General features: G+C 42.4%; 1 protein-coding gene across 4 annotated transcripts in view; it reads left to right on the plus strand.

The window, feature by feature from the left end:
- Positions 1–12,396, plus strand: part of C10H8orf48 (chromosome 10 C8orf48 homolog) — an 86,192-nt gene that overhangs the window by 24,530 nt on the left and 49,266 nt on the right. For 3 of the 4 annotated variants that reach the window (XR_012777337.1, XR_012777336.1, XM_075513368.1), the window contains exon 7: positions 3,081–3,145. Coding sequence is in view for 1 of the 4 variants with exons in the window: in XM_075513368.1 (XP_075369483.1) it covers positions 3,081–3,129 (49 nt within the window). In the remaining 3 variants the exon portion in view is untranslated. Of the gene's footprint in view, positions 1–3,080; positions 3,146–11,181; positions 11,825–12,396 lie in introns of all 4 variants that reach the window. The other variant, XR_012777338.1, reaches the window with a different exon arrangement.

Genomic DNA, 12,396 nt, shown 5'->3' on the forward strand with positions numbered 1-12,396 from the left:
CAAAAACTGCAAAACATGGCTGAAGGGGGCCCACCTCAACTGTCTGCACAGAAATAAGCAAGTGCCAAGAAGAAAGCTTTATGGGACAAACTCTTGCTTTTTCCTCGGAATCAACATGACTGGGTGTTGATCTGAAGTGCCTGTACACTAATGCATGGAGTGTGGAGAAGAAACAAGAGGAGGAATTAGAGGTCTTCACAAAGTTGCAAGGTGATGAGCTCACTGGGATCGCAGACATGGCTCACACAACAGAGTGCTGCCATGGAAGCTCAGGAGAGCAGACCTTGGCCTTTTCAGGGACCTGCTTGGAAGACTTTCATGTAGGACACTCTTGGAGAGAAGAGGGGTCCAGGAGATCTGGTTGATTTCCAAGGATCACCTCCTCCAAACTCAGGAATGGTCCATCCCAACGTGCAGGAAATCAAGTGATGGTGGCAGGATATCTGCATGGATGAACGAGGAGCTCCTGACAAAACTCAAAACATAAAAATGAAGCATGCAGGAGGTAGAAGCAGGCGTATCTGCAGCAACAGAAAGGCTAGGGCAAATGTGGGCCTGAATGGGGCAGGGGATGTGATGACCAAGGATGTGGAAGAGGCCAAGGCGCTCAATACCTTCTTTGCTTCAGTCTTTACTGGTCAGATTTGCCCTCAGCATTTCCAGCCCCCTAAGACCAGTAGAAGAGTGTTGCGCAGTGAGGATTTATTTACCCTTGATACGAGAGTATCAAGTTAGGGAATGCTTAAAGAAACTACTGAACGTTCACAAACCTATGGGAGCTGTTGGGATACACCCATGAAGTGCTGAGGAAGCTGGACGGTGTCATTGCAAGACCATTCTCAATAAGTTTTTAAAGGTCATGGTGAGCTGTGGGAGGTTTCAGAGGACCGGAAGCAAGTAAATTTGATTCCTGTCTTCAGGAAGGACAAGGAGGAGGATCTGGGGAAGTACAGGCTGGTCAGCCTCACTTCAGTCCCCTGAGAAGGTAACATAGCAAATCTTTTTGGAAACCGTTTCCAAACATATTAAGGACAAGAAGGTAATTGGGTGTAGTCAGCATGGATATATGAGAGGGAAAATAACCTTGACCAAACTGGTAGCCTTCTACGATGAAATGATTAGCCCAGTGGATGAAGGAGAGTAGTGGATGTTGTTTATCTTGACTTTGGAGAGGCTTTTTCCACTGCCTCCCAGACCATTTCATAGACAAACTGATGAAATATGGACTGGATAAATGGACAGTGAGGTGGATTTAAGACTGGCTGAGCTGCTGGTCTCAAAGGGTTGAGATCAGCAGCGCAAAGTCCACTTGGAGGCAAGTCAGTTGTGGAGTACCCTAGGGGTTGATATTGGGATCAGTGCTGTTCAATATCATCATTGATGACTTAGATGATGAGATGGAGTGTACACTCAGCAGGTTTGCAAATGATACAAAATGAGGAGGACTGGCTGATAAACCAGATAGTTGCCCTGCCATTCAGAGGGGCCTCAACAAGCTGAAGAAGTGGACAGAGAGGAACCTCATGAAGTTCAACAAGGGGAAATGCAAAGACCTGCTCCTGGAGAGGAACAGCTTCATGCACAAGTACATGCTGGCGGCCAACTGGCTGGAAAGCAGCTTTGCAGAAAAGGACCTGGGGGTCCTGTTGGACACCAAGCTGAACATGAGTCCAATGGCATCCTCGCCTGCATTAGAGTGTTGCCAGAAAGCTGAGGGAAGTGATGATTTGCCTCTACTCAGCACTGGTGAGACCACAGTAGTAGTAGAGGTAAATGTCTTGGCATCAGCTCGTATCGCAATGTCCTACTGAGATTTCAGGTTTTGAGAGAGAGTTGGACCTCTAGTACTCTGCTTAAATTGCGAGAAGACTGTTCATATTATCTGTAATCACTGGCTTAAGTACACACTCGTACACGCACACAAAGCATGCATTTCAGGTTGACCAGGTTCCATCTACTGAAGTTTCAATGTCAACACCTTCTCATGAGGAAACTTCATTAAAAAAACCCAAAACATTCTTCATTGTCCATGCTCTAATTTAATTCAAACAGTAGAGAATAATTTATTCTTACATTGTTTTGTTGGTTTTGTGTGAGTCATAAGTCTTCAGTGTATTTTGTCTGAGCATTACAAACATGCACACTAGTATCTCAGGACGGTGCGCATTTAATTCCCATTAACATTTAATAAAATATGTTGGAAAGGTTCAGGTATTTACAAAAATAATTTGAGTGATTTTTTTTGGTCTGGGAATACTGATTTGTTGGAAGAAGCTTTTGATGAAAGCATATTAGAATATCTGTAAACCGAATAGATTTCTAAACCTTTTAATGAAATAGTAATGTTTTACTTTGATACTTACATAAGCCCAGGCTATTGATGTAGCACATGTCCTTGCCTAGATACGGACTTTGCTACCGTGGCTCATGTTTTCATATCTTTCTGTTCTGGCAAGCTAATGTTTAAAGTAAAGTACAACTCAGTATAAGATGGGGAGGACAAAATCTGCTCCTTGTTTTGTAATGTCCTTAGGACAGGCATTGTCTTTCCTTTTGTTCTTCAAGCTTGACCTCTGTGCCTCTAGGTAGAGTACTCCAACAAAGCAGAGACAAATACGTTTTTGAGGTTTTGTGTAGTTTTTGAGGGTGGAAAGTAAGAGCAGGATGGGTGCAATTTATATGAGAGGAACAAAGGAAATTACAGTAACAAAAATCAGTGTCTCAAATATTAATTCAGGTCATTGGCATCTGTCAAATACTGAATTACTGAAAAGGGATAAGAGTGTTGATCAACAACTTTTTGATTTCACTGAGACTCCTCCCTTTTTATAAGGGCAAAACTTGCCTCTGTTTGCTGGTGACTTGGTAACAATGACATTATCAGTTTTATATTAAAAAGAGTAATGATTATTTGCATTGAATCCTTAAAACAAAACAAATAAAAAAGTCAAAATGCTGGGTGGGAGACCAGACTTGTATGAAGTTTTAATTGGCTATGGTTTGGTTTGTGTTTTGTTTTGTTGTTTGTTTTTTTTATTGTTAGGATAACTCTGTTTTCTGATTCTGTGTTTCAGTTAAAGGGCTGAGTTTGGTGAATGTCTGAAATCTTCAGCTTCATTGGAAGGATGAAGGCCAGATATTATACGTGAGCTACTGCATTTTTGTTGTTTTAATAGGAAGCTGATTGTGCATACCTGACCCTTAGGCTAACTCAAACTTCTTTTGACTTCTTGATGATATTGATTGAGTAAGAATGATTTATAAGGGCATATAAACGAGCAGCAAGTGAGAAAAATGTATAATACAGTTCTGAAATGAACACAAAAACATCTTTCGAAAGTAAAGATGACTGACCTGAAACTATAAACCTGCTCCTCGTGAATTAATATAAAAAATCTCTTTGATTTCAGTAGTAGGAGAATCTTTGGTTTCTGTCTTTGTGTGTGTGTCTCTCTCATGCAGTCATCCATACACACACTGTGCGTTTTCAAATGTTGAATTACTTCTAGTGTTTATATCATCTTAAATATATATTGGCTTTTTAATATAGTTTCAGGCTTGCTTGCTTGCTTTCTGCCTTCAGCTTGCTTGTAAATTTCCCTGCTGCCTTTCAACTTGTCTCTTCCATTTTTATTGCAGTACGGAAGAATGTGCCTCCTTTCTCTAAATTTGCATCTTTTTGATGTAAAAACATTTGTATGAAATGTATCCGTCATGTTGTAAACCTGATATGTGAATGATTCTTCTCCTCCTCCTCCAGAGCTAGTGTAGCAAGGCATCTACTAATACACTTGTGCACAAAATCGCAAATGAAAGCCAGTGAGAGCAAATGAAAGCGGGGACAAGGAGGAGGGAGGGAAAGGAGGAAGGAATGGGGGAAGGAGAGAAGGCAGGAAAAGCTTCAAAAAGCATGTAGTGAGATGTTTTAGCCTTGCTACTTATTTTTCACTGCATCTTCCATCACCTCATGTGTAAGAACAAAGGGCCAGATTTTAGGAGTATTTTAAACATGTACGTAAGACCACCCTTGCCATTTTCAAAATCCATGTACATACTAGTACACATCTGTCTTTAGCTTTGGATGCTTAAAATACTTTTGGAAATCTTAAGGTGTCAAGTCTATAAAGTGCTGATCAGCTTTCAGCTGAGAACCAGTTAGGCTTCGTACTTGCCAGTAGGTTCTGTGTACTTTGGAGGTGTAGGCTTAAATAATAAACATCCGGTTATTACAGAAGGATGCTTTAGGTATGTTTGAGTCACCGGGTTTGTAGGTGTAAAACACCATAGATTTATCTGAGAAGTCCTAAAATCAAACAACCTCTTTATGCCTTTGTCTTCTGTATTGTTAATCTCAAAACAAAATAGAAAAAATGATCTATATTAGATTTTTATATCCTTAGAAACTTAATTTGCATAAACCCCTTGTGATTACGTCCAGTGATATAAGTGGCACCTTAGATAAAGATTTAAGCAAGTCAATCTTTTAATTAAGTGTATAAAATTCTAGCCCTAGTCTCTCAGAATGCTTTACACTATTTTTATCCTAGTGAGCAAGAAAACTCTGCTTTTAGCAGTTGTTTGGCCTGTTCTGTCATCATTATACCTGAGGTTTTCTCCTCCCTTATGCAGGAAGAGGAAAAGACGGCAAGTTTTGGAAGCACTTATAATAACTCATTCCAGCATTGATCAGCTCCGTAAGCCAACAGAAAGTTCAGTCTTGTTCCTATAAAAGGAACGGTATCAGTGGGATCCTGATTCTCCTTAAAGCTGCAATGGGCTTGGATAACTTTGAGGGGCAGTCTGTGTATGCAAAAGCAAGTAATTTTAGAGCAGAACCTGATACCATCTTACCTCTGCATTGAGAGATGCTGAGCAAAACAGCTTCCGTTGATTCAGATGGAAGTTGCAGGCTGTGTGACTGCTCAGGACATCTGCTTTTATGTTCCAGAAGAACTCGTGTGGGCAGGTGTCTGTGCTTAGCGTGGACCATAAATGTAATGTACTGTTTTCCTGGGCATTTAGTTTATAGAGAACCCATATGGAGCTGATTCTGGTTTTTAAGGTTTTAATTTTAATTAAGTAATCCCTGAAGTGTAGAGCAATTGAAGCAACAGACCTGTTGTGCTGTAGATTTAGACTCTCTCTGATATTCATCCCACTGATTTTATCGGTGACTTCTCATGATAGTATTACACGTTAATTTAGTATAACTGTGATTTGATAAACACCAGCAGCTTTTTAGGTGTGATTACAACCTTCTTGTAACTGCATGTTTTGGCAAATACTATCTTTTGTCTGTGCAAAGTCCAAATCCTTATGGAAGTTGCTGGTGCCTGTTATTAGGAACAAACTACATGTAAGTCCTGTTATAGACTGAACGCTTGACGAATTCCCTCCTTAAACCAGTGTTACGAAAATGTACCTGTGATACATATTTTAGCCTTCTTGTCTATATAGTGATGTGAAGAAAGTTTATCATCCTGATCAATGAAATCCTTGTATGACATTTTTAGGGTAGCTTTGAAACTGTATGTTAAATGCTCCCCATAGGTGTGCTGACTGAGGCTTAGGCATGCTGCAATAAAACATGTTAGGAAGAGACACTGAGTCTTATTCCTTTCACGTGCTCATATTTGGGGAAGGGCTTGAATTTTTTTCCCTTTTCTTTCAAACTTGGAAAACAGTGCTGTATCAAAGTGGTGTTCTCTAAACAGTTGAACAGATCTGTTCTTTCATGATGTTCACTTCGAAATAGGCTTCACTGCATTTTAAAAACTCTGTTGGAATTGTTTTTCTGAAAACAGCACACAGTATTCCTCTTTGCGGAGGGCAGATTTTGCTGATAAGCCATTCTTTGTTTTTCCTACTAAAGGAACAATCTTATATCATCAGTTAAAAAATGTACCCCGTAAAATGTGGATTCTTTTTTCCCTTTGAAATTGTCTTTCATGGTTAACTTTTTGCTAATTCAGTTTATGTTAATTTCTTTTGCACAACATTCTATGCTGTTCTTCCCACACACCTCTCAAAATCAGGGGCAACTACATCCTGCGATTACAGAGGCAGCCTGTGAATTTTTCCATTAGTCTGTATTTTAAATGTTACTCTGTGAGAACACAAATCTCAGAGTGCAAACAATTCCCTAGCCTACACTGATGCTTAAACTTGCTCAGCGATTTTTTCCATTTGCCTGTTTCTAGGATCAGCTTGTCCTGATGCTCTGTGTTACATGTTTTTTGGAGTCAGAACAAGTACTTACCAGTCCAGGTACAAGTGGATGGTTAATTGTTCTCTTGAGTTACAGGATAAACGAAAACTGAAAGCTGTTTAGAGCTGAATTCAAATGAACAGAACCAAAACCTAAGAACCTTCATAAAATAAGATCTTAAGACAATCAGTGGCCTTTTCATTAAATTCTCGTTTTCTTTGCAGGTGAAGGAGGGTTCTGATTCTGGGCTAACTGGTTGTGAAAGGGAGATGAACAAATGAGATCTGCTTTTGTGTCCCCCTCCCTTTTTTAATCTCTTCTCTCCTTTTTTTCTCCTTCCCTACTGCTAGCAAGGAAAGTAATTACAGATGGGATGCTTTGCAGCCTTTCTCTTGGATCTAAAATCTGCCAAGATTGAAACTCCCGCAGGGATAACATTTTTTTTTAAATGTGCCAAAGAGCAAAAGATTGTTTGAACATTCAAGTATTCATCCAACTCATTTAAAAAGAAAACTCTTCTCCTTCCAGCCAGTGTGCCTGTTCTTGGTGAATAGTTACAGTCTAGGACTACAATATATTCAATACTCAGGGAAATTCACCTTTAAAATTGTGCAAGAAAAATAATAAGTTAAAGGGTGGGAGGGAGCAGGGGGCTGAGAGGGGGAGTGATGAATGTCATTTTAGATGCAGCTACTTTGTGTCTGTACATTTCTGGAATAAGATCACATTTCTTTTCCCACAGCATGGACTGGGGACAGTCTCTGTCTAATTTGAGAGCTCTAGGTAAGCAGCAAGCACCCTTCCTTCCTCCTCACTGCCCTCCTCTCCCACTCTCAAAGCCCAGGTAGCTTGTCTCCGGGGTGGGTAGAACTGGTGTGCAGTAAGCTGGTCCCAGCACTGAGGCTAAAGGAGAAGGCAGTGGAGGAGAAGGGAATAAAGACTTTCTGTAAGCATTCAGTGCTTACTTGTGAGCGCTGACTTCCCTTTTAGCTCCAAATCACATTCCAAACGGGAAAAGTTACGTGAAATGCATTTGAGGTCAGTTAACGTGTTAGAGATCAGCGGGTTACATGGCAGGTGCCTGTGCGCTGCTTTAGCTGTGGGTGGAAGGGGACGAGGGGCATGTTGCCCTCCCCCCTTTGTGGGTTGAGGGGTTCAGCCTTCATGCATAGGTAGCAAGACATACTGACCAGGTGTATGTATGGAGGAGGAGGAAGGGATGTGCTACTCTGTGGGTGAACAAAGGGGACAAGTAACATGGGTAACTGAGGGGGAGGCTTATATGCATGTGGAGAAGCGGGTGCACGATGAAGGGGAAAGGGTGAGGGGTCCCTGGGGTGCCGGCGGGGATGGAGAGCAAGATGTACACTGCGTGAGAGGAGAAGGGTGTGTTTATAGGGGTGTTCGGCGCACCTTTGTGCTATGAGGGAGGACGTAACAAATGTCTTTGTGAAGGGTGGGTGCGTGGTGGGTGTATGCGTGGAAAGCTGCTGGTACCCAGGGGAGGACGGTCACGCCTCTGACTAGAGCTGGGTAAGCCCCAGTGGGGGCCACGAGTCGCCCTGGGCCAGGCCGGGGGGCAGCGGGGCGAGCAGTGCAGCCCTGGATGCTGCTCTGCTCCGGGCTGTGCCGTGCCAGTCCCGCACGCTGGTACCGCGCTGCCCGGTGCGGTGCTGTGCCGTGCCAGCCTGCGTGCTGGTACCGCGCCGTGCAGTGCTGCGCTGTGCCAGCCTCGCACGCCGGGTATCGCGGTGCCGTGCCATGCCAACCCTGCACGCCGGGTGCCAGCTACGCCGTGCCAGCCCCGCACGCCAGGTGCTGCGACGCCCGGTGCTGTGCCAGCCCCGCGCACCGGGTACCACGCCGTGCCGTGCCCCCGGCTGGGAGGCTGCGGAGGGCTGGAGCAGGATGCAGCGGGAGCAGCCCTCTGAGCTGTGCCCGGCGAGGCACCCGCCTGCCCAGCCGGACAAACAGCACATCTGCAGCCGGCGGTTTCCGATGGTTGGGCTTTTTGCTGCTGCGCTCTGCACCCCGCGCCAGGAAAATGAGCTTTGTCAGGAAATCGGCTCATTAGGTAGATTCCCTCTGAAAGGGGCACATGTGCCCTTCGCATAACGGGGAAGGAAAGGAGGCTTTTGACTGTGTCCATTTAAAAAATTGCGACCGCTGCCCCCTCCCTCCTCCACTTTCTAATGAGCCTCCGGTTCCGCACAAAGGATTCATCATAGCCATGCAGTACTCACCTTCTCCGGCCACATATCCCTCGGCTCGCTTGGCTACTTTCAAAAGGGGAGAGTGATCAGGGGGCGGCAAGGCTGGGAGCCCGTGCTGAAGCCTGACCATGGAGGTAGCCTGAGACCTTGCTAACTGGCCAGTCTCGTCCCCCCTTGGTCTTTAAAACCGAGAGGCAGATAGTGCTGAACAGGCACGTTATTTGTGCTGCAGATGCGGGGAGGGTGGAATAGCTCCACACACCCGCTACCTCAGCAGCACTCACTGATCCCAGCCAAATTTTTCAACTTTATTTAGGGGGAAGAATAGATCACATGGGGAGCTTCACCAAACTGGGAGGAGCATGTTAGTGCAGAATCAGGTCACTAACATAAAAACCCAGGAGTTAGTCACAGACACAAAGATTAATAGTGTTAGCATAATCCAGGCATAAAAAGCAGGCTGAGACAAAGACAAGAGATCCTTATGGGAATTAAATGCTTCTGTTTTCTTCCCTTATCTGTGTCATTAAGCAGGGTAATTTCTTGCTCCTTTTATCAGGTGAGTTTTCCTAATTGAGTAAGAAATAGAGTAGAATGCAAAAGAAATGTGTTCAGCTTCCAAGTGCTTTTGAGCACATTCTTCTTGGCTGTCAATCTAGCGTTTCTACAGGCTTTTTTTTTTTTTTTTTTTTTTTAATTTCTGAAATGCTGTCTGCCTGTCCTGCCGTGTTGTATCAATTCAGTCCCAGAGAAATAGATGCTATAGACCCATTCCAAAACATACACATGCCCACATAAAACAGTCTAGGTTGAATAACTGCCTCTGACTCCAATCTTTAATTTGCATCTCTTGCTCAGACAAAGGCAAGAAGGCTGCTGGCTGATCCCTTATTGTCCCACTGGCTGAGAAATCATTGTGGAATTAAGTTTGTACAGCACCTTTTTCTGATCTCTGTCTTTCATTCATTAATAGATGGCAAAGCTCCCAACAGGATCATAGGTAATACAAAAGCTGTCCCCGAATGCCGAAGAGCTGATTGCTGCCAGGACCGCAGCATGATTCTTATGGCTTTTAATATCTTTGTTTATTTAATCAACTGCACATTCCAAAAAAACTGTGATGGATTTAGGTTATTTAGAGGCCAAAACTCGAATGCGGATGCCTAAATATGGGTACCTAAATACATACATATCTTGTGAAGAAGTGGGCCTGACTTTTATAGGTGCTAAGCAACTGTTCTTCTGCGTTTCCATCTGCTTTTAAGTCACATCCCACCCTCTGCCACCTTCCTCATGTCCACGCTTTTAAAAAGAAATTAGCTTTGAAAAGTAGGCTATCTTATTCCTTTGCTTACAGAAGCATCCTGCCCGAAAGAAGCTCCATCCTAAAACACAATACCAGATGAAGGGGAAATCGGTAACCAGGTGGATTGCCACAACAAAGCCAAGAGGCCTGATGTGTCCAGTTAGTATAAAACTACAGGAGAGCTTATCTGCTGCGCACCCAAAAATGACTCAGGCAGTCATCGAACAAGTTGCACCTGCCTACAGAGCGACTATCCTTCCTTCAGTTTGCAGAAAAATTAACCAGCTTTGGCAGTTAAAGGCTGAAACAGTCAAAATGTTGATTCTTGGCAACTTCTTAATGAAGTGCCTCTGGATTAGAGATGATCTCAATCAGGATAGCACATCAAGAAAAGCAACCTTCACATGAGTGTAGATGGAAATATCTAACTCTGAATCCTTTGGTGTGCAATGCAGTTCTCTGCTGTGTTATCTGTGGAGTATAACTTTACGCTCCTTGCTTTCATTTCCCCAGCCTGGGGCGCAAAGGGGTAACCTGTGCCTGTTCCAGGCTCCCTGCTTCCTGCGGGTCTCTTAAAGGAATCCGGGGAGTGCAGCTGCTTACCCTGGAGGGGAGGAGAATGGCAATCGCAATTGGTTCTTTTATAGGGCAAATCAATGGAGTGGAGAAAAAGCACTTTACATCTTTACTACAATACAGGCACGCTGAAAACACAGCTAGAACCTGTCCCTGTGCTTTAAACTTGAAACTGGTGTATGTCTGAGCTAGTCTTGAAGAGAACCTGGGTTTTATTACCTGGAGACTGACCTTTATGTGTAACTTCCATTTCAAGTGTGCAGAGGCCTGATTTTCGACAGAGATGCCATCCGTTCCTCTGTACGTATAGTTTGAGATATTTTCTTTGGTTTTATTTTTTAGTAATTTCTTCGTATTGCCAGCTAGCAATGGAAGATAACAAGCCTAACAAAGGCTTTTATAGGTCTGGTTAGCCCTTATTTATATTTTCATCCCCAAGTTCTTTTTTTCTTACTGACTGAAGTTTTCTGTCTTATGCATTTCATAAAACTTCCTTTTATATTTCTTTTTATACACAACTTCTTACTGAAGTATCTTATGTCAGCTGAAAAAGCTATATATAATGTGCGTGTATACATGCATATTTATATATATGCATACATATACATATGCAAAGACCTGGGAATACAAATTTCAACCAGTTTGTATTAGTGCAAAGGTAGTTTTTCCTTCATTTTTATTTATCTTTAACACGCCCCAACATTTTGCCTGTGAACTCCTAAGCCAGCCAATAAGGAATGTCTGAAAATGTTCTAATATATTTTTATGCTACATTGAATCTTTTTTCCCAAATACTTGTTCTTAATCCAGTATGACTAATACACTAAAATTTCTCATGCTCTCAAATTTGCCACTTCCTGAATCTTCTCTATTTCAAGGCTCGTAACTGGTCAGAAACTATATCCGTCAGTTTGAAGAAGATGGCTGTGTCACAGGACTGTCGACCAACTACACCAACAGTATTTATATGGTATAGCCCTATCTCCTCCAGGAAAACTTACACTTCCCAGAAAATCAGTGGTTCAGTAAATACTTGATATCACGGTTAAGCCCACAGATCCAAATCAGCAGTGGCATACAAATGCCCGACTCCCATGGATTGCAATAGGACTTAGACCGAAGTATCTTTGTGCTTATGATCTCTTTACAGTGAATGCTATTCGAAGTTCATGGGAGCCGTTAGAAAGACCACAGTATGTTCTGACAGTAATTGAAGGGCTAGAAGAAAAATGAACATTTGTAACTCCTTGAGAAGTTCTTCAAGCTTTGAAAAATGGACCAAAGCTTCTCTCCTCGTCTGCAATGAAATGTTCCTTATTCATCATTGCAAAAATCTCTGATGTCCCAGTCAGATTGTTGACATTGCCATCGCTGTTTCTATTTTAAGTGTTATAATTAGTAATTTTTCACGCTTCCAGATTGTCCTTTCTCTTAGAAACTTAAACTACAAACAGTGACAAATTAAAGCACATCAGATACCACTGTAATGTCGGTACACGATACAAGGAGATTACTCCCAAGGTAATGTTTTCACCTCTCCTACCTTCAATGCCTATATTGTTGTCAAGGTGCTGTTCTGATTATGTAGAGATTGAAACAAGTCCATTACGTGTAATGGGTCACCATTTCACCTTGGCGTGAAAGGAATATAGCTTTCCTTATTTAGAACTGAGCAGGCATGCATTAAAAAAAGAATTATTAAAAGCAAAGTTTCTCATCAAAGCCAGGCCATCAAATTCCTCTTCATGTGATAAAAGTATAAATATTGACTGCAGCGGAAGAGCAAAATTTATAGCCAAACATAATGAAATGAAATCACATTATGCAAAAAGTTCCAGTGCTTGTGTGTTGTTCTGCTCTTCAATCCTAACCAGAAGGTTTGATTTTTTTTTTTAGGAGAGATAAAATTTACTTAATCAAAAAATCAGTTAACAGGCTATTCCTGGATGAGTACATAATGTAAAAATGGCTTACCCTAGTACTGCTGCTACATCTATCAGTATCGCTAATTTTAATTGAATGCAGCCTGATCATAAAACATGGAATGAGTTTTGAGATTTCAGAGGCATTGTTGGTGGGAATTATCAGACCGT

This window comes from Mycteria americana, chromosome 10, assembly GCF_035582795.1.
Source record: "Mycteria americana isolate JAX WOST 10 ecotype Jacksonville Zoo and Gardens chromosome 10, USCA_MyAme_1.0, whole genome shotgun sequence".
NCBI classification, from domain to species: Eukaryota; Metazoa; Chordata; class Aves; order Ciconiiformes; family Ciconiidae; genus Mycteria; species Mycteria americana.